The 20,953-nt window shown below is 39.1% G+C and overlaps 1 protein-coding gene across 6 annotated transcripts in view; it reads right to left on the bottom strand.

Moving 5' to 3' along the window:
• The window catches only part of lrba (LPS-responsive vesicle trafficking, beach and anchor containing), a 195,711-nt gene that overhangs the window by 163,658 nt on the left and 11,100 nt on the right, over positions 1-20,953 (bottom strand). For all 6 annotated transcript variants that reach the window (XM_073465119.1, XM_073465134.1, XM_073465150.1 and 3 more), the window contains exons 2-6: positions 5,992-6,223; positions 3,912-4,012; positions 2,818-2,913; positions 1,251-1,372; positions 388-514 (exon numbers count right to left, since the gene is read on the bottom strand). In XM_073465119.1, the coding sequence (XP_073321220.1) occupies positions 388-514; positions 1,251-1,372; positions 2,818-2,913; positions 3,912-4,012; positions 5,992-6,223 (678 nt within the window). The remainder of the gene's footprint in view (positions 1-387; positions 515-1,250; positions 1,373-2,817; positions 2,914-3,911; positions 4,013-5,991; positions 6,224-20,953) is intronic.

Raw genomic sequence — 20,953 nt, 5'->3', positions numbered from 1 at the left:
TACTGAGTCCCCACGAGGTTTATTGAGGTACAGTGGTGCCTTCATGCCCAGGGGACAGAGGAGGATGTTTCAAATTGTCCACAGGAAAAGCATCTTTCTGACTGCAGTGGTCTTCTGTGCCTGGAAGGGACTGAGAATATTGGATAATCCCTCTACTCCCATCGCCCTCATTCCTCCTCCTTCTAGTTTTTGCTTCTCCCCAGAGTCAGGTAAGATGTGACAGTTCTTTCTCACACCCAGGTCTAGATTTATTGTGGGAGTACATGCGTGCGTGCATGTGATTGATTATGCATGTGCTGACATGTGATATCTGTGATCTATTTGCAGAGACATTTTCCAGGATTTAGTTTGCCTGGGTTAGTAAACCAGCTTTCGCTCCTTTCGTACCTTCTGTGGCTTGAAGTCGTACTTTACACAGTGCTGGAATCCTTTCCCCTTGGATTTTAATGAGGTCACTATCAAACAGCCGCCCACGAAGTGTGCAGAGTAACCCAGGCCTTTACTTGTGCGGAAACTGAAAAGAAATGAAGGGGAGATACAAACACATTAAGTGTCTCAGTGCAGCTAGACACTTTGATGCTGACTACATTCAAGGGCAACATGGGTTATAGCATTCAATATATCAAATAAACACTTTAAAAAGGGTCTCAAAGTGATAAAGATAGTAAACAATCATTTCTCAATTTCACAGACTCTTCGCATCATTCTTCATGTCCCGGCGAGATGGGGCCCCTGCATGTGATTTAGTGAATTAATCTCTTTTTAGAAGAGCACAGGGCTGAAGAGGAGCTTTTATTAAAGATTCTCTCAAGCAGCTCGTTGGCCATCCAGCTAGTCCAAACAGATCCCTGTTGTATAAATTAGATTTCTGACAGAAATTAATTATTGGTTGAAAAGAAGATGAGCAGAAGGCCTGATGTATTCGCCCCTCGGAGAGGAAGCAAAGGATGAGGGGACAGGAAAGATGGAGAGGGGAAGCATCACTGTATTTCAGCACTGAGGCTGAAGGCTGCAACACATTTTTGGGATTCAAATGCATATAAGATACACGTTGGTTGAATTTAGTGCATCGATTTAACACCACCTTCGATGTATTTCACCTCTCTTTGTTATATTATACCACAAATGTGCACTACTTAATTTCCTTTCTATTTCTGCATTGTATATACAGTATGTTCAAACACACAGAAATATTCAAATGTCAAACAAAGGTTCAGGCTTATTGATCAAAGAATGGTGTTGATACCTACCAATACAGGTAAGGCTTGTCTTTGTCTACATTGATGTTGTTGAGAGGATCCATGCGGAGCCATGTGTGGAATGTAAATCCATTCTGGTATGGCCATTTTGCTATAGGAGGCAGAGCTATAGCCTGTTAGGAAAGAAATAACACAGAAAGCACAACACAGCAGCTGTAGAATTAAAGGTCATAAACAAAACACTGTTTGCTAATGCGATAGGTCAGTCTGAAAGCAGAGACATAAGAAGTGTTTGGGTAAAGAAATACCAAGCAAACATGCTCCACAATGAAAAGTTAGAAACATATTGGTCTGAATAACGTTTCTGTGCGTGCATGTGTCCTCCCTGACATTCCTACCCGTCTCCTTATCAGGACAACACAGGAAAGGGAAGATGCATGTTAACCTTTCAAAACACACTGCTGACAAAGAATAAGAAGAACTAATGGAGTTCAAAGCAACCAAATCAGACCCAAACATACAAGGCAGCTCATAAAGGCAGCATCACGGAGATGGAGTGTTTCATACTAAAACTGACAAACACACACAAATATACTAATACTATATCAGGCTCCAATTGTCTATTCTTTAGTCCTACACACAAAAGAAACATTATAAACTGTTTAGTTTGAAAGTCTTAATTACTGTTTACGACTAATTAATGATCAAAAAAGTCACCCTGATGTGCTGAAGTTATGACAAAATCATCTTTAAATGAGAATACTGGCATGCCACAACATACCCTGCAGCAGGAAGATGAAAAAACAACAGTGCACCTTCAAATGAATGTTGTAAATGCTGCAGCCATGAGCAAACAGGTTTCATTGCAGTGTTTATGAGCAATAAAGCTGAAGAAGCCATATACATAGAAAGCAGTAGTCATTAAAAAAAAACTTTAAATTGTATTAGAGGAGACATATTATGCTCATTCCCAGGTTTATTATTTTATTTTGGGTTACTATACTATACTAGGGAAGCTGTTTTAAGCTCCTGTCTCTTTAAGGCCCTCCCTCCCGAATACCCAGCCTCCTCTGATTGGTCAGCTCACACATGCCTGAGCCAGCACCGCTGACAACAACAGAGCTACTGTGCTAAATCAATTCTCACTTGCCAAACTAGTCGCTAGGCATAAATTATGATGACGTAGTGTGATGTCACAAAGTCACAGAATTAAAGGCGGGACTACTGATGAGGCTTTTCAGGTCAGTGTTTTCTGTGGGAGGGAGGAGCTTCTGTTGGTGCGGACTTTTTTTACTTTCAAGATCTTTTACATGCACAAGAACCTATAAAACACACTGAAGGGAATTAAATGAAGGTAAAAACATAATATGTCTCCTTAATATATAAAGTAATGTAGATAATATTTTAAGGAAAATGGAACTTTGTCATTACTAGGAGGCATGGTGGGGTTAAGCATTAACATCTACTGAGAAATCTTGCTGCTCATGTGCTGAAACAGCACTCCAACTCTAACCTCTAAAATGAATGCAAGTCAGCTCATCATCTGTGTGTAAACACACCAGAGGGGATTTTTTTTTCATTCTGTGGTGCAGTGGTGGACATTATGTAGTTTACTCACAGCTGCATTTTTCCCCGGGAAGCTGAAGAAGGAGTCGGGGCCGGTCCTGTGGGCCATATACTTCAGAACTGACAGAAGCTTCACTGCATGATGAGGCTTAGGAGAGAGCACAAAAACACACGAGGATCATTTTGGGAAACTGATAATGTTGGTGTCTAAACAGGCAAACTCATGCAGACAAAGATGTAAGAACTCAAGTTAGAGACTTACAGCTCATGCATGTAGCCATAAATAACTAAACGAATGTACAGTTTTGGTTCCGCTTGTTCTAAATTTACCTATCAGACTCTGACATCTACAGAGCTTTTCTCAGCAGTACACTGAGAATTCAGCATCTTCACTTGCTCCATAATACTGATCACTGTGTACAAGCACCAGCAGAAATATGTTGCTCTATCACACAGATTTCGGATAATGGAAACAGATCAGTGTGCGTGATAAAAATTCCTATTCATTTGTAGTTGTAGTTTATAACGTTCAGTACTAGTTAAAACTTCTGCACTGGTCTGACCCACCCTGTCTCGCCGGATGTTTCACAAAAATGTAATGAAGAGAGGAGCGGCTGCAAGAGTTGCTTGAAAAAAGGGAGAGTGAGGTGAAATTTAGAAGCATAAAAGCAACCTGCCCTATTTCCTTGACAGCTTGATTAGTGTCAGTGATCAATGGGTTTCGCTGCTTCTCTTCCTCGATTCATCTGCCTCCCCTTGTGTGCCACTGGTTCTGTCTGGATGTAGTAACTTGTCTTCTCTACATGTATCATACATCTTACGTTCTCTGTGGCTATTCCCTCATTGCCATATTCAGCTCAGGGAGTCTATTTTTTAAAACTAATGTTCCCCAACTAAGTATTCTGGCTCACATTTTTTTAAATGTTGTAGTTATTTTAGCCTGGAAAAAGTCAGAACTTGTGTAACCTCGTGAACTAATATCAAAAATGTACAGCAGCCAAGACAACTGTAGAGCAGCAGTCTGGTTTCATATGATTTATTTTGTCTATGCGAAAAGAACATTGGCCTTATAAAGTGTTGCTCGCACATTCCTCATGCAAGTCCCAGACAACCAAGACAGATCACCGTGGCATGACTCTGACTCACCCACTGGCCTTTCTCCCCTTGCAGTTTGCTGAAGAAAAGCTTCAGCTCTTTAACAGTGATGCTGTAGCTGGCAAGCACACCCAACATGTCCACCAGTAGGTCTGCAAGACACACAGCAGAGGTTAAACACAGTAACATACAGGGGTTAAAGGGACAGTTCACCCTAAAATCAGATCATGTTTGCCCTCTTACCAGTAGTGCTATAGATGCTGTACTTATCCATCTAGATTGTTTTGCTGTGAGTTGCAGAGTTTTGGAGATATCAGCTGTACAGATGTCTGCCTTCTCTTTAATATAATGGAACTAGATGGCACTCTAGCACCACAGCTTGTGCTGCTCAAAGTGCCAAATAAATAAATTTGAAAAACTTAACAGCAATGTCTCTTTCCAGAAACCACAACCCAGTTACTCAAAATAATCCACAGACTTTGTTGTGACCAGTTTCATGCAGGAACTACTTTCTTTCTACCAAACTACATACACCAGCAGTATCACTTTGCAGAAGGAAACATGCATATACTCATGGACAAGAGGCTCTTCATAGCACGGGATGGAAATATCAATGGCCTCCTCCTCAACTGAGCTGTAATATTAGCTAGCTTAATTAGCTTGTTTAGCTAGCCTCTTGTCCATGAGAAGATGAGTGCTTCCTTCTGCGCAGTGATACATAAATAAAATAGTTCCGACATGAAACTGCTCACAATAAAGTCTGCGGATTATATTGAGTAACCTGGTCATGATTCCTGGAAAGAGACATTGCTGTTGAATTTTCCAAAGCTTTTTTTTTCTGGCGCTTTGAGCACCACAAGTGTTGTTTGGTTCCTTTATTTTCAGACATCCCTGCGGCCAAAATCTCCAAAACTTGGCAACTCGCATCAAAATAATCTAGATGGAATAATAGCATTAGCGTTAAGAGGAAAAATATGTATTTTTGATTTTGGGGTGAACTGTTCCTTTAAACATGGCACGTTCAAACAGAAAGACTGACTAAATATAATAATCTACTCTAAAAGTGAAAGGAAGCTCTGAATGAAAAGAAAACAGGGATATTATCAAAATGAGGCTGTTCCTGTTTTTAGCTGACTTTACTTGTATTCCTATTTTAAAAAAATATATATATCAAAAAATATCCCTCACAATTATTACAATCTTTATTGGCATTTTGATGCCTCCACAGCTACCAGACAAATTGAAAAGTAGGGTGAGCTATACCCGAGTTTAAAATAAAAGTGGGAGACTTAAAATAGAGAGGACACTCTGGGAGTCCCAGCTACTGTGCAGCTTCCTTCATTAGTTATTACTGGCTAATGCTGAGGCATAGTCTGACAGATCTATGACTCGTGTGCCTGTGCACTATCTTTGGTTAAATCCCCCAAATATATAAGGATGAGTGGCAGCTACATGTGGCTGGTCTTTATCCACCTAAAGCTCGGCAGCTCAGTTCTGACCTACACGATCCCTTATTTCAGAAAATTATGTGATGACAGACATCTGAAAATCGACTTTATTGTAAGTGCAAAAAAAAGTCACTCAGTTTAAAAAGAAAGATATATGAGATATTTAATCTTTAAATGGTTGTATGAGATGAAACATTATACCCAAGTTGACAAGGATTTGTAGTGTAGTGAATATTACTATAACCAATACTCTGAGCTGCCTAGTTACTGATGGCCTGGGTTATATCACCCTTGCTTGACTGCACAAACCCTCCCGGCCAGCGCTGTTCTCACTGGCAAAAGTTCACTGAGCCGAACACTGTAGGATTAATTCGTACTAATTTGCAGATGGGCAACAGACTAAAGTGAGACACGGGGGAGACTGTACAGGATGATCGTGTGTGCCTCAACTGCAATACATCAGAGTGTGTGCTACAATGGAGGATGAAACCATGAGGTGACTGTATACAGAAGAGTGGACACGAAAGTTTAGAATTGGTTTGTTATTTGTAATGCTCGACTGATTCCTGAAGTTGGAGTTCCTCTTTTTTTCTTTTCAAAAACAAAATAAAAATAAAAATAAATGATTTCAGGTAAGTTTGAGTTTGAAAATGTGTCCTATGCCTATGACTTTTTTCCATTACCTGCGATCATGCTGTCAGTGGTGGATATACGCTGGAGCACCAGCTGGATCAACCCCACATCAGTGCACGCCTGCAGGTTACGGACGCTCTTCTTAAGGATGGCAGTGAAGATGCTCCAAACTTCTGCCTGACACGTGGGCTCGCACTTGTCCAACAGCTCCACCATGCACACGATGCTCTCGGGTTCCTGGATGATGAAGTTCATCTCCAGGTCAAACTGGCCGCCAACCAGCTGGGGGAGGGATACAAAGGGAGAGGCGAGGGAAGGAATGGGGAAGAGAGAGACACAGAGAGACCAGGAATGAGTGTTCAGTTTCAGTCGTTATGTAAACAGAACAAAGCAATAAAAGAAATAGCAACACTGCAATAAATTTGTCTTTTATCATCAGCAAAACATAATCATACATATCTGTTCAGATTACGATGTGGGTGCAGAATCCTAAACAGATGATTAATCATGCATCAAAATGCTGCTAGCCAAGTGGATTAAAGGTCAGAGGAGAAACACGGGTCTCTGTCAGTCTGTCTGTTTGTCTGACCATTGATTCAACTGTTTACAGATAGCCTCGAGACACTGATGAACTCAGAACAAAAAAAATATCAAACAAGAAGCCACGTCAGTGAAACTAACCAAGACATCTAGTCAGACAAAAACAGTGAGAAGTGTATTTAGAGGTCTTTTGTTCCTCTAGGAGGGCCCTGGAATACTAACAGCATCTGACACAGCCTGGCAGACACAGACCTGGGTTGAAATTAATTCTCACTTATGACAAGCAAGATATTACACTGTGATTTGAACCTCTGTCTAGCATCTATATTAAAAAACAGCATGGCTACCACTGTGCACTGTTTTGAAAGGTGACAGCACTGTTTTCATCAGATTTTTTACATCTTTTACCCTCAAGAATGTGTTTAATTGTGTGATGAATCAAACTAACACATTTTCCTTCACAGCCAATTACACAAACCTGTCTTCTGAATCAGAAAGATAAAATTTTATTCATGGCAGCAAGAAAGAATGCATCCCCACCATGTTAGTCAGCCATCGCAGTGATCTGCAGCTAAAGGTAGACTGCTTGTCTTTTTGCACAAGAATAATGCTCTTTGTGTGTGGAAATAAATTGTACGAGCCGTAAATGTCATAATTTGTCATTTCTTAATAGTTGTGATGACGTTTTTATTATTGAGCCCTGCCTAATAGAAAAAGATAAGGAAAATAACAATGTTGAAGTCAAATTAATATCGCGAGTAAGGCTGCCGTTGTTGGAATGGAGGAGGTGTGACTGGACAAAAAAAATGAGCATGCGATAGTCGCACTCGGCCATTAGACAGGCTGGATGTGAAAACAATATGATTTGGTGCAGGGAATGGAAACTGTCCCATTAAAATGAGTGAGGTCGGATTAACGCTGCGTGCGTGTGTGTGTGTGTGTGTGTGTGTGTGTGTGTGTGTGTGTGTGTGTGTGTGTGTGTGTGTGTGTGTGTGTGTGTGTGTGTGTGTGTTTAGTAAAAGATGGGGAAGCAGGGGATACAGGGGTAACGCTGCTGCCACATCATCCTTAAAGATGGGGGATGAAGTGACGATAACATTGACACACAGCTCATCTATTGTCCCTTTAACCTTCTCTCACAGATCTCGAATTTTTCATATGAAGTATCAACATTAGAACAATGACGTTATCAATCCTCTTTGCTCAAAATCCCCTCATACACAAGGTCCATTTCATTTATCCTTCACCTTCATACAGTCGTTTTGTCAGATGTAATGTAAATTATCTGATATTTTCATTTTCAACAATAATATTCACAATTATCACAATTTAAAGTGCCAATATATATATATATATATATATATATATATATATATATATATATATATATATATATATATATATACATATTTAGCATGTGTACCTGTGACAACAACTCTGCTCACTGTGTCAACTTTTAACTCAAGAACAAACACTACCAATAAAGCTGAACATTACTTTTATAATTAATGAATAGTTTTGTCTATAAATGGAAAAAAAAATCTGAAAAAGAGCTAAGATCCCCCAATATACAGTAGATAGTTTGTAAAACTTCCTATTGGCATCAATAAATCAGCCAAATCAATTAATTGGTCGACCTCTTGTCAAAATATCCACCAGTATTCTGTTAGGGCAAAAAGCCAGCACTGAAGTAACACATGCACCAATTAATGCCCCATTGGCAACCTGTTTTCATCCCTATTTTGTCTCTTAGCAAGTCATTGATAAATCACACCGCTCTCTACAGCGTAAAATGCATTAACTTGGGGGGTAGATGCCTCCGATTGCAGCCAGGTCTGCCATTAATGGATGTTGGGTGCCATTTTGCCACAGTAACTGATGATGTATGAGCCTGACACTGTGTGTGAGTCATGCATCCATCAGAGTCAGCTGACCGAGGGGACAGAGAACACGTATGAGGATGGAGACAGAGAGCCACACTACAGTGACATACACCTGGCACACATGCAAGCATAAGGCAGCTGATTTTGGACCCGATTTGTCACTTCCTACAATCAGAAAGATTTAAGACAAATTAAATAAAAACCTTGACTCAGCTCTACTTACGAGTTACTTATGGGCATCCTAATTTCATTACATGTTCAAAATATGATATTTTTTCTGATTATTTCATTTGCTTTCTAAATTTACTTTCTAAAATAATGTAAAAATGCCAATAAATTGCTTTTTATATATTCGCAAATGAATTATTTGGGGACTGTTAGCTAGACAAAAAAAGCAATCGGAGGAAGTTTCCAGAGCTTAAAACATTACAAACAGATTGACAATGAAGTTAGTTAACCTAAACATTGACGACATCTGCAGTGTGAGGTGAAAACACAGTTTTCTCATTTATAGTTTTGACGTTATGTGTGAAAGACTGATAGCCAAGCTGACTGTAGAGGAGGAATTCACAAACCATAACAGAACTACAGAGCTTTAATCTGCTAGTGTGTGTTATTCTATGACTAAAAGGCGAATATAGACCTGTGAAGTCTGGCGTTATCTGTCCTTACAGGATGTGTTGGCTTGTTCAACATCAGCTGGGATCTAAAAACAAGCAATGACAAGCACTATAGTCTGTAATTCACAAGATCGTTCTAAAAACTCTGCTTCTAAAGAGTGTGTTTGGAGAGGCTGTGAATGATTTGTTTTTTTTGTTTTTTTTTTTAGAGTTTTGTCTTTGCCCGGCCAAATACAGTACTATCCAATTATTCAAATACAGATCGGTACAGAGGTGAGTGCACCTGCCCCAGTTGTGTATTTATTACAGTACTGAGTCTGTGGAAATAAAAAAATAATCATATTCAAATGTTTTTTTTCCTCAGGCAGCACTCTGCTCCAAACCTAGGAACTTTTCCACCTAAATTTGAATACAAGCGTACTGCTGGTATGAAACCTCATCTCAGTATTGTTACTGGGTACAAAATATAGCAACAAAAAAAAACAGTCAGTCCCATTACATCATAAACAGACTGAATTATGCCGCCATTAATCAACTTTGATACTTTGATGTAAATTAAGAGCTAAATGTAATTTCCTATAGCTGAGTGAGGACATTTGATGCATCTATTGGTGCATGGCAAAGAGGTTTACAATATTCCAATTTCTTAAATTGTTCAATTCAATCATGTACATTGCTCTATTTCAGGAACAGGTGTGAAAGGTTGCCAGCTCCAGCCTCGGCTCCAGCCAAGGAGAGCTGTGCAGCCGAGGCTGCCGTAAAGCCAGTGCCTTCATAGCAGCTAGACACCAGATCCCTGGCTGGGTAACCTAGCCTGGCTGTTCTCCCCTGAGGCCTGCCTGAATTAATCATGGCTGAGCAGCCAAGCAGCCACTGGGCCGTAACACAAAGCACAAACAGGCTTCTATGGTCTCCATGGAGAATAACACTGGAGGATGGCAGGGCTAAATGGTACGCCACAACCAGAATTTATATGTGGTGCTTGAGCTAAACTTGCATTTCAGGTAAGCCAGAGTGATGCATGAGGATTCTTGGAAAGCTGCGTTCCGAAATCCAATGTCAACAACAAGAATGGCAGACATGACGTTAATATTTCTATTACATGTTAACAACCTTATTCGAACAAAAAGTTCCATCCGTATCCATGTAGAGCTGCAATGCTGTATAATCGATTTATTGATTGTTTGTCCACTTTCAAATTAAATCAGCAATTATTTTGCTAATCAATTAAAGCTGCTGTATTTATATATAGTACTTTATACTAAAATGAGTGTTAAATAGCTCTGTATTCCAACAGTAATCACTGGTTTAGAGTGTTTGGTAGGTAACACATGTCTGTTCTCCTCCTGCTCATGAAACAAGAGAGAAAATACATTTTCTGGTATCCCTGCCCACTTTATCCAATCAGGACAGACCAAGTCCAGCACTCCCGGTGACGGCTTTTACCAAACACGGCAAGCAATGAGAAACACTTGGAGAAAAGAAAGAGGCAAAGAAAGAAAGGAGTCGTGCAAGTGTGGTGTGGTAGAGAGAAGGGAGGTGATTGCTTAACTTCAAAACAGACAGGAAGTTAGCTAAAATGATGAGAACACTTACAGCAGTTCTAAGAAAAACTAAACTTAATATCCCTGGGTTATGGACAAACCAAGACATTTTTATCATTTTTCTGGAAATGGAAATAATTGTTAGTTGCTGCTCCACATTCATGGACTACATAATGGAGCTTAAAAACAAAACTGTCGTCATGATCAGTACCGTTTCCATTCACCTTTTCATGCACATTTTCAATTTGAAAAATAAAAGACTAAGGCGAGTGAAGCCTAAAAGAAATTCAGAATAATGCTGAAATGCTTTTAAGTTGACCGAGGTGTAGAAAATGGCATACTGAAAAAGAGAAAACATAATAAAGCCTGATGGAAACTCGTTTTTTGGGGACGACCTTGGGGCTGCGGTGCACGTTTCTGCTTATTCTGCTGCAGACAAAGCATCCCAGTCTTGCTGCCACTCATCGTTTAATGACTCCATTCAACAAAAGAGCCCAAAAAATGAGACGAGGTGTTAAGCTTGTATGCAACCACCACATTAATGTTTTAAGTCAATACAGGGGCCCTTGTTGCATGTCACCCCCCTCTCTTTTATCCTTACTGATGATGGAAACACCACAGGGGACGTGTGATGTATTAGAGTCACTGTCGTTCAATTATGTCACCATGAATACATTCTTATATACGTTACATGCACTTTATTTTGCCAGACTTTGCTTAAAACCTGGATAACAATTTAACAGGAACAAAGCATGTATTTATTTATACACAGGTTATGAGTGTTGTGTAACTCATTTCCAAGAGACTGAGAATAGAACAAGTAAAGGTTTACTAAAAGAGCCGAGCTATTTGAGGTCTGAGCTAAAAAAAACAAAAAACTTCTAAATCATTACAGACAGCGATGTGATGCCTTAGATGAGACAAAGCAAAAAATGATGGCTGTTTTGTACCAAAGGGGAGGAAATTACCCAGCTAAAAGTAACAGGCAGAAACAATGATGCTGCCAAAGCCACGGCTCGGGGTGATGAGACCCTCCATCCATTGTGTACAGCATGTGTGCGCGTGTGTGTGTTGATGTTCGTCCTTCAGTTCTCTCCCTAATGAAACTGCAATTAACTCTATGGGTGAAATCATTTGAATATAAAGTAATTTGCCTGCAGGAGACAACAGCAGACATGAACAATAGGAGAATGTCCGTGACAAATCTGTGCTCATGTCTCGCATGTCTCCAGTTTGTCAGATGGATTTGAATTGCTCTGAACAATCAGAACATCTATCACTCGATATTAAATGTCAGTTTAGACACTGTTAGACAAGAGGACGGTTCTGTGGAAAGATATTAATGATCCGATGCTTGATTGATTTTATTAAAGTGCCGGCAATTAGTGTTTTCATGACAAAAACATGTAAATGTCAAAGTTAAATTAGCCCCTAACAAGAGGCCTGCAAATGCCAGTGTATGTGTTATGCGTGCTTCACTCTTGTTTCCGATCCATTTTCAAATAAAACAAGGGAACAAAATACAAAACAAATAGGCTGTCAGAGTGACCATACTCTCACCGCACATCAGTGGCCTACTTTTTCAACAGCACTTCGAACTGGATCTCTTTTAACGAGCCATCTTGTCAAACCAGAGGCAGTTTGGTTTATTCATCCACGAGAGCCCCCCTCCACACTTCCCAAACTGAAAACATCCATCACAGTGACCCAAAACATGATTCGTGATATGACAACATCTTATAATCCTGCGCTCTTCACTGCTGATGTGAGACGCTGAAATGGCTCGTGCAGACAGGGAGGTCAACCAAATAATCGGTCCTACTCAAATCCCTCTAGTGCGGCGCTGCTGATAGGAGAGAATGAGCTTCTGATGGAGTAGATGAGTGGGAACAGTGAGCAAGAAGCATGCTTTATATCATGTTCTGGTTACAATGCATACATTATGTCCCTGAAATATTGAAAGTGAATATGTAGATAATCTATATGTAAGGGCAGTGATGAACAAGGTGAATTGCTCGAGCTCGTAGGTGTTAAAGTCTGTCTCGTGCATATTGTTCATTTTAACAAATCTCTTATTTCTCTGGAACATTCTTGTTGATAAATCATCCAGAACCAATTTACAGCGAAGTGTTTAAAAGATTATTACAACTGAAGGCATTTTAACTACAGGACTGTTTTATTACTGATGTTCATTTATTGTTCTGTACTGGGAAAATGAAAAGGTAATTACTTGGATAAATTGTAAAAATTATGAAAATGGTTTCTACAAACACTGGGCTCTGAAAAAATGATCTATTATCACCTGGTGTGCACAGGAAAATTAAACTGCTCAAAATAAAGGTACGAATATATCTGCAAAATATCTGGCCAGTGTAATCTTGTTCCAATTGTGTGTCAGCAGAAAACTGAAGTTCACCAACTTGAAACTAAACAAATACACACTACAGAGCAGCAGAGGGCAAACAGTGCAAGAAAAAACGAGGGATGACGGCTGACTTGTAGAGTGACAGTGCAACTTGAACTGATGACAATGTTCCTGCGCGTTGGTGGTTTGGCAATATATCAGTTTATTGGTAATAGGCATAGTGTTATCAATATTTGATATCAAGTTCAATACCCCAGGGAAAAAGTGACACAACACTTCAGGTTGGTAAATATAACAAGGCTTATGTACTGTGTATTAAAAAAAGCAGTAGCTATGGTAATTTGCTTCTGGTGGAGGTGGAGCTATGTGTGCACTACAGCGGTGCATGTGTCAACTCCCTGTTGGAGAGAACAGCGAAAATACGTAGCTGGTATGGGTGTATCGATACTGTGAAAAATGACTATTGAAACCTTTTCAAATAATTACAATCAATATGTGTCCATATTCATATTTTTGACAATACAAACAGGCACGCGAGGGTGTGAAAAGCTCATGTCATGACATAAATAATTGCGTTTGATAATATTATCTCAATAATTGTCAAAATGTGCTTAAAGCTCTTACGACGGCACTTAAACATACTAGAATCAGTTTGCCTTACATTATGTTAAATATTTTTATTGCATCACATTTGGGACACACATCACATGTTGGTTCGTGGGGCAGACACCTTCCTAAGGCAGGTTCTGCAGGCAGGCACCTCATCTACCTGCAGTTCTTTTGTTTGGTATCCATGGTATTCCTACAGCCGCGATGAGAGGCTTAGGATTTTCTAATGACTGGAAAGATGCAGGTTCTCCTTTGTGTCATTTCAAAATAAATCAGGTATACAATATAGGACTGTACGTAAGCGAGCTAGACAGATTTTTCAAGTCACTCACAATATATGAGGATATTCTCAAATATCCCAATTGACAAAATTTATCCTGAGAGTTTTTTATCGTAATCTGCGATAAAATCTTATATTGTCCGATCCCTACTTGGTAAGATCCATCAAGGTCAGAGGATCCTTCTAACAAGAGTTGAAAAGAACAATACAGTGTGCTATGAAATAAAGCTTTGAAACTGAAAATTGCACTTAAACTGAAGGACCCATTTATTGAAAATCCTACCATGTTTTTCTCTATGCATTATTGTCATGCATCATGACAATAATGTTATCACATGATGATGATGATGATGATGATGATGATCAAGATAACGTTTGTCTGTCATATTGTCCAGCCCTACTCTCTACAGTCTGCAGCTGTCACACCTCACACAGAATGCCTCAAGGCTACCAAAAATACACAACAAAAGACACAGAACTCAAGAGGATTTATGGATTACTATCAGTTTTACAGGTTTGTAACATGGTTTGTTACTAGCTTCTGTTGAAAATATTCACAGAACAACAAACCAACATCCCGCCTGGTAGAAGAGCCTGCCACTCTACATTTGTCAAAGCAGGGGTAAAAGGTAAAGTGGTGACAATTATGCATGCAGTGACCATGGAATACAATGGTTCAGTGTTTTGTTTTTTTCCCCTGACTCACTCACTTCATAATACAACAAGCTGTTATTCCCAATACACTTCATGAACATTTTATAAAAGTGGCACCAAATACTCTTTTCGTGTTGGAAGCTAACATTGAGATTAATTAACAAATGGTGATTATGCAGCTCTAACTAATAATTTATTCTTGGATTTTTACTCATTATTGTTGAATTAATTTAATTTTGAATTGGAAGATTGATCATCTGACACTGTTGAGAACATTTTGTCTCGTCAGTGCCACGGTGCTGCTTTCCTCAGAGACAAACGATGACAGAAAGAGAGGAGAGGTACGGTAAGTGCACAGAGATTTTAATAGCTGGATTTCTAAGAATATCTTCAGAAGGGCAACCTGCCAGGCTTTTGTTTAAAACGATGGCTGGCCGTCATTTTAACACAACATTAGATGTGATAATGCCTCGCCAGTCGTCTGATCAACACATCATTTCCTTTGTTGTCTGCCTGAGAACACAAGTTTGGTACAACATGCAGAAAACTGTAGATAACAGATGGACATAATTGGCCTGCGTAACCCCATGCTGTTTTGCATTATATTAAATTGAACTCTTATGCAATCACACATCATTTATCCTTTACTATGCCGTCTGCACAGTCTGTCAGAAGAAAAATCATAAACAAGAAAAAAGGAAAGCAACTACATATTAATATATAATAAGGACCTTCAGTACATTTTGTCCAAATGGATGAGAGGATGTCGATGATATCACAAACAACAGCATTCAACCTTCTATTTAACTTGTTGACAGTGTAACATGTGATGCTATCACAAGTACTGTATATCAGCATTTGCCTTGAGAAGCTTGCTGCTAATTATGCTATGATTATCCTCCAAAACATAACTTATAATTGGGTCATTCCATAGCAACTCACCAATAACTAATTGGTCACTAATCTTAGTTCGCTAGCTTAATACGTGCATTATTTCACAATTTCAAACTTGCCTGATCTGACTAGATGAATACATGTTACAAATCATCCTTAGAGTTTCTTGGATGCTCAGGACAAATTTCAACCCAATTCAGTAAAAAATAAGCAATCGGTGAGGCAATCGGTGAGACAATGAATCATAAAAAATATGACATTTAGCCTCAAATGAACAAATAGCTAATAGTATTTCATAACTTGTCTTCATAAATAATCTACAGCAACAGTATTCATCACACGTGGTGATGACAATGATCCGGCACATATACAAACGCAAGTACAAGCACTTGGAAAACTTTCTGAATCAATGTACAAAGATGCTTTTTTGGGCCATTTTCACCATTAAGCAAATAAACCACTAGCGAAGCATTACTTAAGAAGGTGTAGTTGTGGCTTGTCCTGTCTATCTAGAAATCTCGCTCAAATTGCAGGGTGGCTGCTACTGTCAACAAAAGGAAAAGGCTTGTCAGGAAATGGTCCTCATTAGACATTAGAGTCCAGGCTTCAGTGCAATCTTTTCATTCTACAGAACAACTTTGACCAAATAAAGTCATCTGCTCATGGAATGAGATTTTAAAAATCAAAATTAAACTTGAATATGATCTATTGATCAAATTGCTTTCTACAACAGAAAATCTGTATGTGGCTTCTGTCTGAAATAAGATGTCAAGTATTAACAAAATTCATGCTGAAAAATATTTCCTCTGTCAGTGTGAGGCGACTGCCAGGTAGCAGTCATGGAGAGCAGTGTTTTGATCATGAGGTAAACAAAGAATTTCATTGTTTGACACAGCAACTCGATTGTAGTTTGCATAGTGGCAGTAAATAGTAGAGGGTTGGCTCGGGTGCAACATGTTAAAAATAGCAGCTGGATCAGGGAGGTGAAGAAGAAAAGAGATAAACATTAGTGAGGAGTTCTAGCCTGCATGGAGGAGTGGAATGAGAATTGCAACATTAACCCATCTTAATTAGTAAAAGGTGAAGCCCAATGTAAATTAACAGTAAAAGCTTATGTATGTACCCTTAAAGGATAGGCCCACAATTTTTAGCCTGTCTCAAAATAAAAGTCAGGTGCTAATAGTTAACAATAAAAGAGGTTTTTCTTCTGTAAAACTTTCTTTCATGTAATCATTCTTTCTGTTCATACTGACCACTGAAAGATCCCTTCATAATGAACTTTTAATGTAAGTGATTGGGGACTGAAGTTTATCTGAAGCTAAAACAATGTATTTTAAGTATAAATGTCCCCTTCTTGTTTCCTCAGACAGTGTTTCCCTATTGAGCAGCAGGGGAAGGACAGTAACAAAAAAAGAGGGAATTTTGTACTAACACAAGTAGTTGCTTTGATGTATAAACCAAGCAAATGTTAGCTGTAAGCCTAAAATACTCAATCTCATTTGCTCAAAAGAAATGGCAGAGTTCCTTATAGTAACACCATGAAAAATGAATACACTTTTACAATATAAAACATGAACCTTTGGAGAAAAGGAGCAGTGATGCTCTTTTGCACAGCAAATGACATACTTTTAAAGGAGTGCAACTACTTTTAACACCATTATCTACTAAATACAATTATCAAGAGACAAGATGTGTCAGGATCTGAGCAGTTTAGCACCTCAGCTAAACAATTTCCTAAGGGAAACCTTGAATGGCGAACCAGGAAACTGTCTGCAGCATATCCTAACATCGTTGTTCCACTCTAACCGGCTTCCTGTGGTTTGTGCGTAGCTGTCACTGTAGCTTCCTAAATCCATTCATTAACTCTGGTCAACAAAGGATGATCTTAAAAGCTATTGGGTTACAAATAGTAGTACAATGGTAGTGAATCACCTTGAGCACACAAGTCTTCTTTGTTTTGCCTTCCTGATGTGGAGGCAATCCCTCAGAAAAGACATATGGGTTTCATAGTTCAAGTATGTGTTAGTGTAACTGTCTGAAGGTGGATTTTCAATACTAAAATTTACTGAAACTAATGGCAGCTTATAGTGTAAGACAAACATATTGTGCACCAGTATTGTATATAGTATTCTGTATGTGTATATAGTATATAATGAATAAGCAGGGCTAAAAAAGCCAAATCTTCAGAAAAGCAGCACACAGCCTTGTTTTTGGATGTTACACTTATGGAGACAGTTGCCTCTGGGACAACAAAACTTTTATTGAACCTTGATGACTTGGGCTTGATTCAATGAAACATCTGTGAGGTGAAATGCCAAATTGATAACCCCGGTGATGTTCCAGCATGAACAAACTCGACCCTTTAACATTTACTTTCAGTGGCTTGTGGTCAGGTGCTGCCTGTCTGATGGTCCAGTAGATATATGATGGCATGACCTGATGTCGCGACAGCCACCGTTTATGGGTTACTGCATCATTCTTTTGACATCTAAAAAGGGCTCCTGGATTTAAGCTTGACATGGCTTATGACATGATGAGAAATATATGTTGGTTTATCTATTCTTTCTAATACACATCAAAAACAAAGTAAAAAATCCCCCCAAAAAATCTGTGTGGTAACTTGTGATAGGCATTTGTGCAGAGTGACAGGGTCAGTAAATCTATTAAACATCCCTCTAATACATTACGTAAGTGTTATGAAGGGTGGGATCTAAAGGACGACAGACCCGACTGATGTCTGTCAGACCAAATGTCCTGATATGCTGTTGCTCATTCTACCAAAATGTTTCACCTTTGAAGTTGATAAAGACACGATTAAATACAAATGGTCTTGAGAAGTTTAGTGAGAGGAAGTTTGGGATTTTAGTCAGAAATAGCCTCAACAGACAGCTTCCCCCTTCACTACATGTTACTCCTAGAGCTCAGTTAATAGGCTCAATCTGTGCTTACAATGTGAGCAGCTGTTACTAAATAACTCAGCCAGAATTAAAGGGACAGATATCCCAATAGATGTACACCTGTTTTAAATAATGCTTTTACAAGTGTGCTATGTTTCAATTTATAAAAATGTACAGCTAAGGATTATTTGATGACTGCCAGTTGCTGGACAAATTACAATTTGTCCAACCAACAGTCTAAAACCCAAATCTTTACTTACTAAAATCAATAACAAAGAACGGCAGGAAATCCTCACATCTAAGAAGCTGGAACCAGCAAATGTTTGACGTTTTTGCTCGAAAATTATTAAAACAATTATCAAAATAGTTAGCAATTGGGGCTAAGGGTTCAAATCCAACCAGTGGCCCTTTAATGCATGTCATCGCCCTCTCTCATCCTATTTCCTTTCATCTCTGGAAGCTCTGGTTCTCAGATTTGGGGGTATGGAGCCCCTGCAGCGGTGGGCGTGAATGACCACAGGAAAATTATAGAGCGAAATTTGAAATAAACATGAATATGTACGTATAATAAGCACGAAATGTCAATTCAATTCAACATGGATCCTTTTTAATAAGTTGCTTCACCTGTCGTTAATGATTGATAAAAATTGTGGGGTGGTTTTTGGCTTCTGAAAGTGGCATGCCCGAACCACTAGCCATTAGCCACTCCCCTTCGCATCCAACACAAGAATGCAAAATTGTGGAAATGGTTGCACTGCCAAATTGTTATATACAGTAACATAATTACATTCAGTTACCTCCATCATAACACTCTTGAAATACCAGAACTGCTCAGTACCTAATGAAAGCATTGAGAAAATAAAAATCTAGATCATAAAAACAGTTATTTGATAAATCAAATGAAAAAACTACATGTTCGCTTCTCTTCCTCTTCAATACCGACACTGACAGAAATGCCTACTCTGTGGTTCTGGCACATGATCAAATATCTGGGTGTGCATTGCATGGCCTTCAACTCACCCTTATACCCAGACAAGTTCATTAATTTAGGCTCTGCAGTGTGCACACTCCTCCACCTTCCACAACCTTCGCACATCCTCCTCCTCCTTCTCCTAGAGCAGAGCCTGATACTTTGAGGAAATGCAAACCAAGCAAGAAATGATCTTTCAGAGGGGGAGCATTAGAGAGATCCAAACTCACTTTTATGTAAATAAATATGCTTGAAGAAGATATTGTTTAAAAACTGTATTGTACAATAAATACTGTAATACTATAATGTAATACGTTTTTGCGTGTGCTTTCGTGGGAAAGTATTTAGAAAAAACACGAGGTGAAAAAGAAGAAGTAATGGATGACACTGATTTACTTTGAAATCAATTACAGTTTAATTGCCTGACATTACAACAATATCACTGCAACCAGGAGGTGGAGAGCTTCCTTTTATGGTTTGCGAGACTTCGAGGTATAGCATTTATTTATGGGTCCGTGGCACAGATTTATACAAAAGTTTAACTTGTAGAAAAAATGTCTAAAAGTTGAAAATAAAACTAATCAACTTGCAGTGTGCAACCGTGTGACATAAAGTTTAGAGACGGAGAAGAAAGACCTTGGTGGTTTGGCAAAAAAAGTGTCTGATCAAAAATCCCCTCCAAGCTACTGAGACAGAACCAGAACATTTTCAACGGTAAACAGTGTTTCACATTTGATTGCGCAGTATTTATTTATGGGCTGCATCTCTTATGTGTTGCTTGTATTCCCTACAGGTTGCATGCCAGACCTTGGCAATGGATGAGTTGCTGATGCAGAGTGTGAAAGCAGGTCAAGGGTAGAGAGGGAACCATCTAGGGGTTGACAGTCAGGTTCAGCCAATGTTCACTGAAGAGCCAACACAGAGTTAGAGCTACAGTGAAGATACAGGCCTCTATGGCTATGTTCAGACTGCAGGGAAATCAGATTTTTAAGACAGATGTCCACACTAATATTTGCAAGTGATCAGATCTCCATGGGTTGCTGTGGTAACAACTTAAGCGTCAGTGACTGCGTATGCTGGTGACACAGCTTCCAACACGGAAGTATGGCAAAACAAACAATCGCACTTTCAAGTCGCGGAGCTGAAAAAATTATGTCAGCAAGCTTGTGCGCGGACTGTTGTTCTACATGTTGTAGCTGCTCTGATGCACTTCCATGAGTCTGGATTTAGCATGCTGGGAGTGACGCAAAATACGCTTTCAAATCTGATGGGAGCGGCCAAAGTGTCTAGACTGAGATGGATCTGTAAACACCCGAATCGCATTTTAATGGCATTTCGAAACCAACTCAAAATGTGGTTTGGATGCGATTGCAAAATCGCTTTTCATGTGTTTTTCTTGCTGTCCAGACATCCTAAATTCAATCTGGGTACAATCTGGATATGCCAAAAAAGACTGATATGGGCTGGCAGTCAATCAATCAGACTTTATTTGTATAGCACAATGACAACACAGGCCCAAAAATTCGAGCAAAAAGCTGAATCACCAAAAAATGCACATGAATCTCTGAATATCCCAGCAAAGAAGACCAAGGAGCCCCGACCGCCATCAACTGTCAACATTTGTTCTTGTGAGGCTCAAATGTATCTTGGTTAAAATGATATTACAACAGCGTTGTTAACACTAAGTCATTTTATTTTCATCTTTAAGTTATCTGGTTCCTTAATTTCAGCACCATGCACTGTCTACAGTATGGCC

This window comes from Pagrus major, chromosome 1 (assembly GCF_040436345.1).
Source record: "Pagrus major chromosome 1, Pma_NU_1.0".
Lineage (NCBI taxonomy): Eukaryota > Metazoa > Chordata > Actinopteri > Spariformes > Sparidae > Pagrus > Pagrus major.
This window is presented reverse-complemented; position numbering and strand designations above follow the sequence as displayed.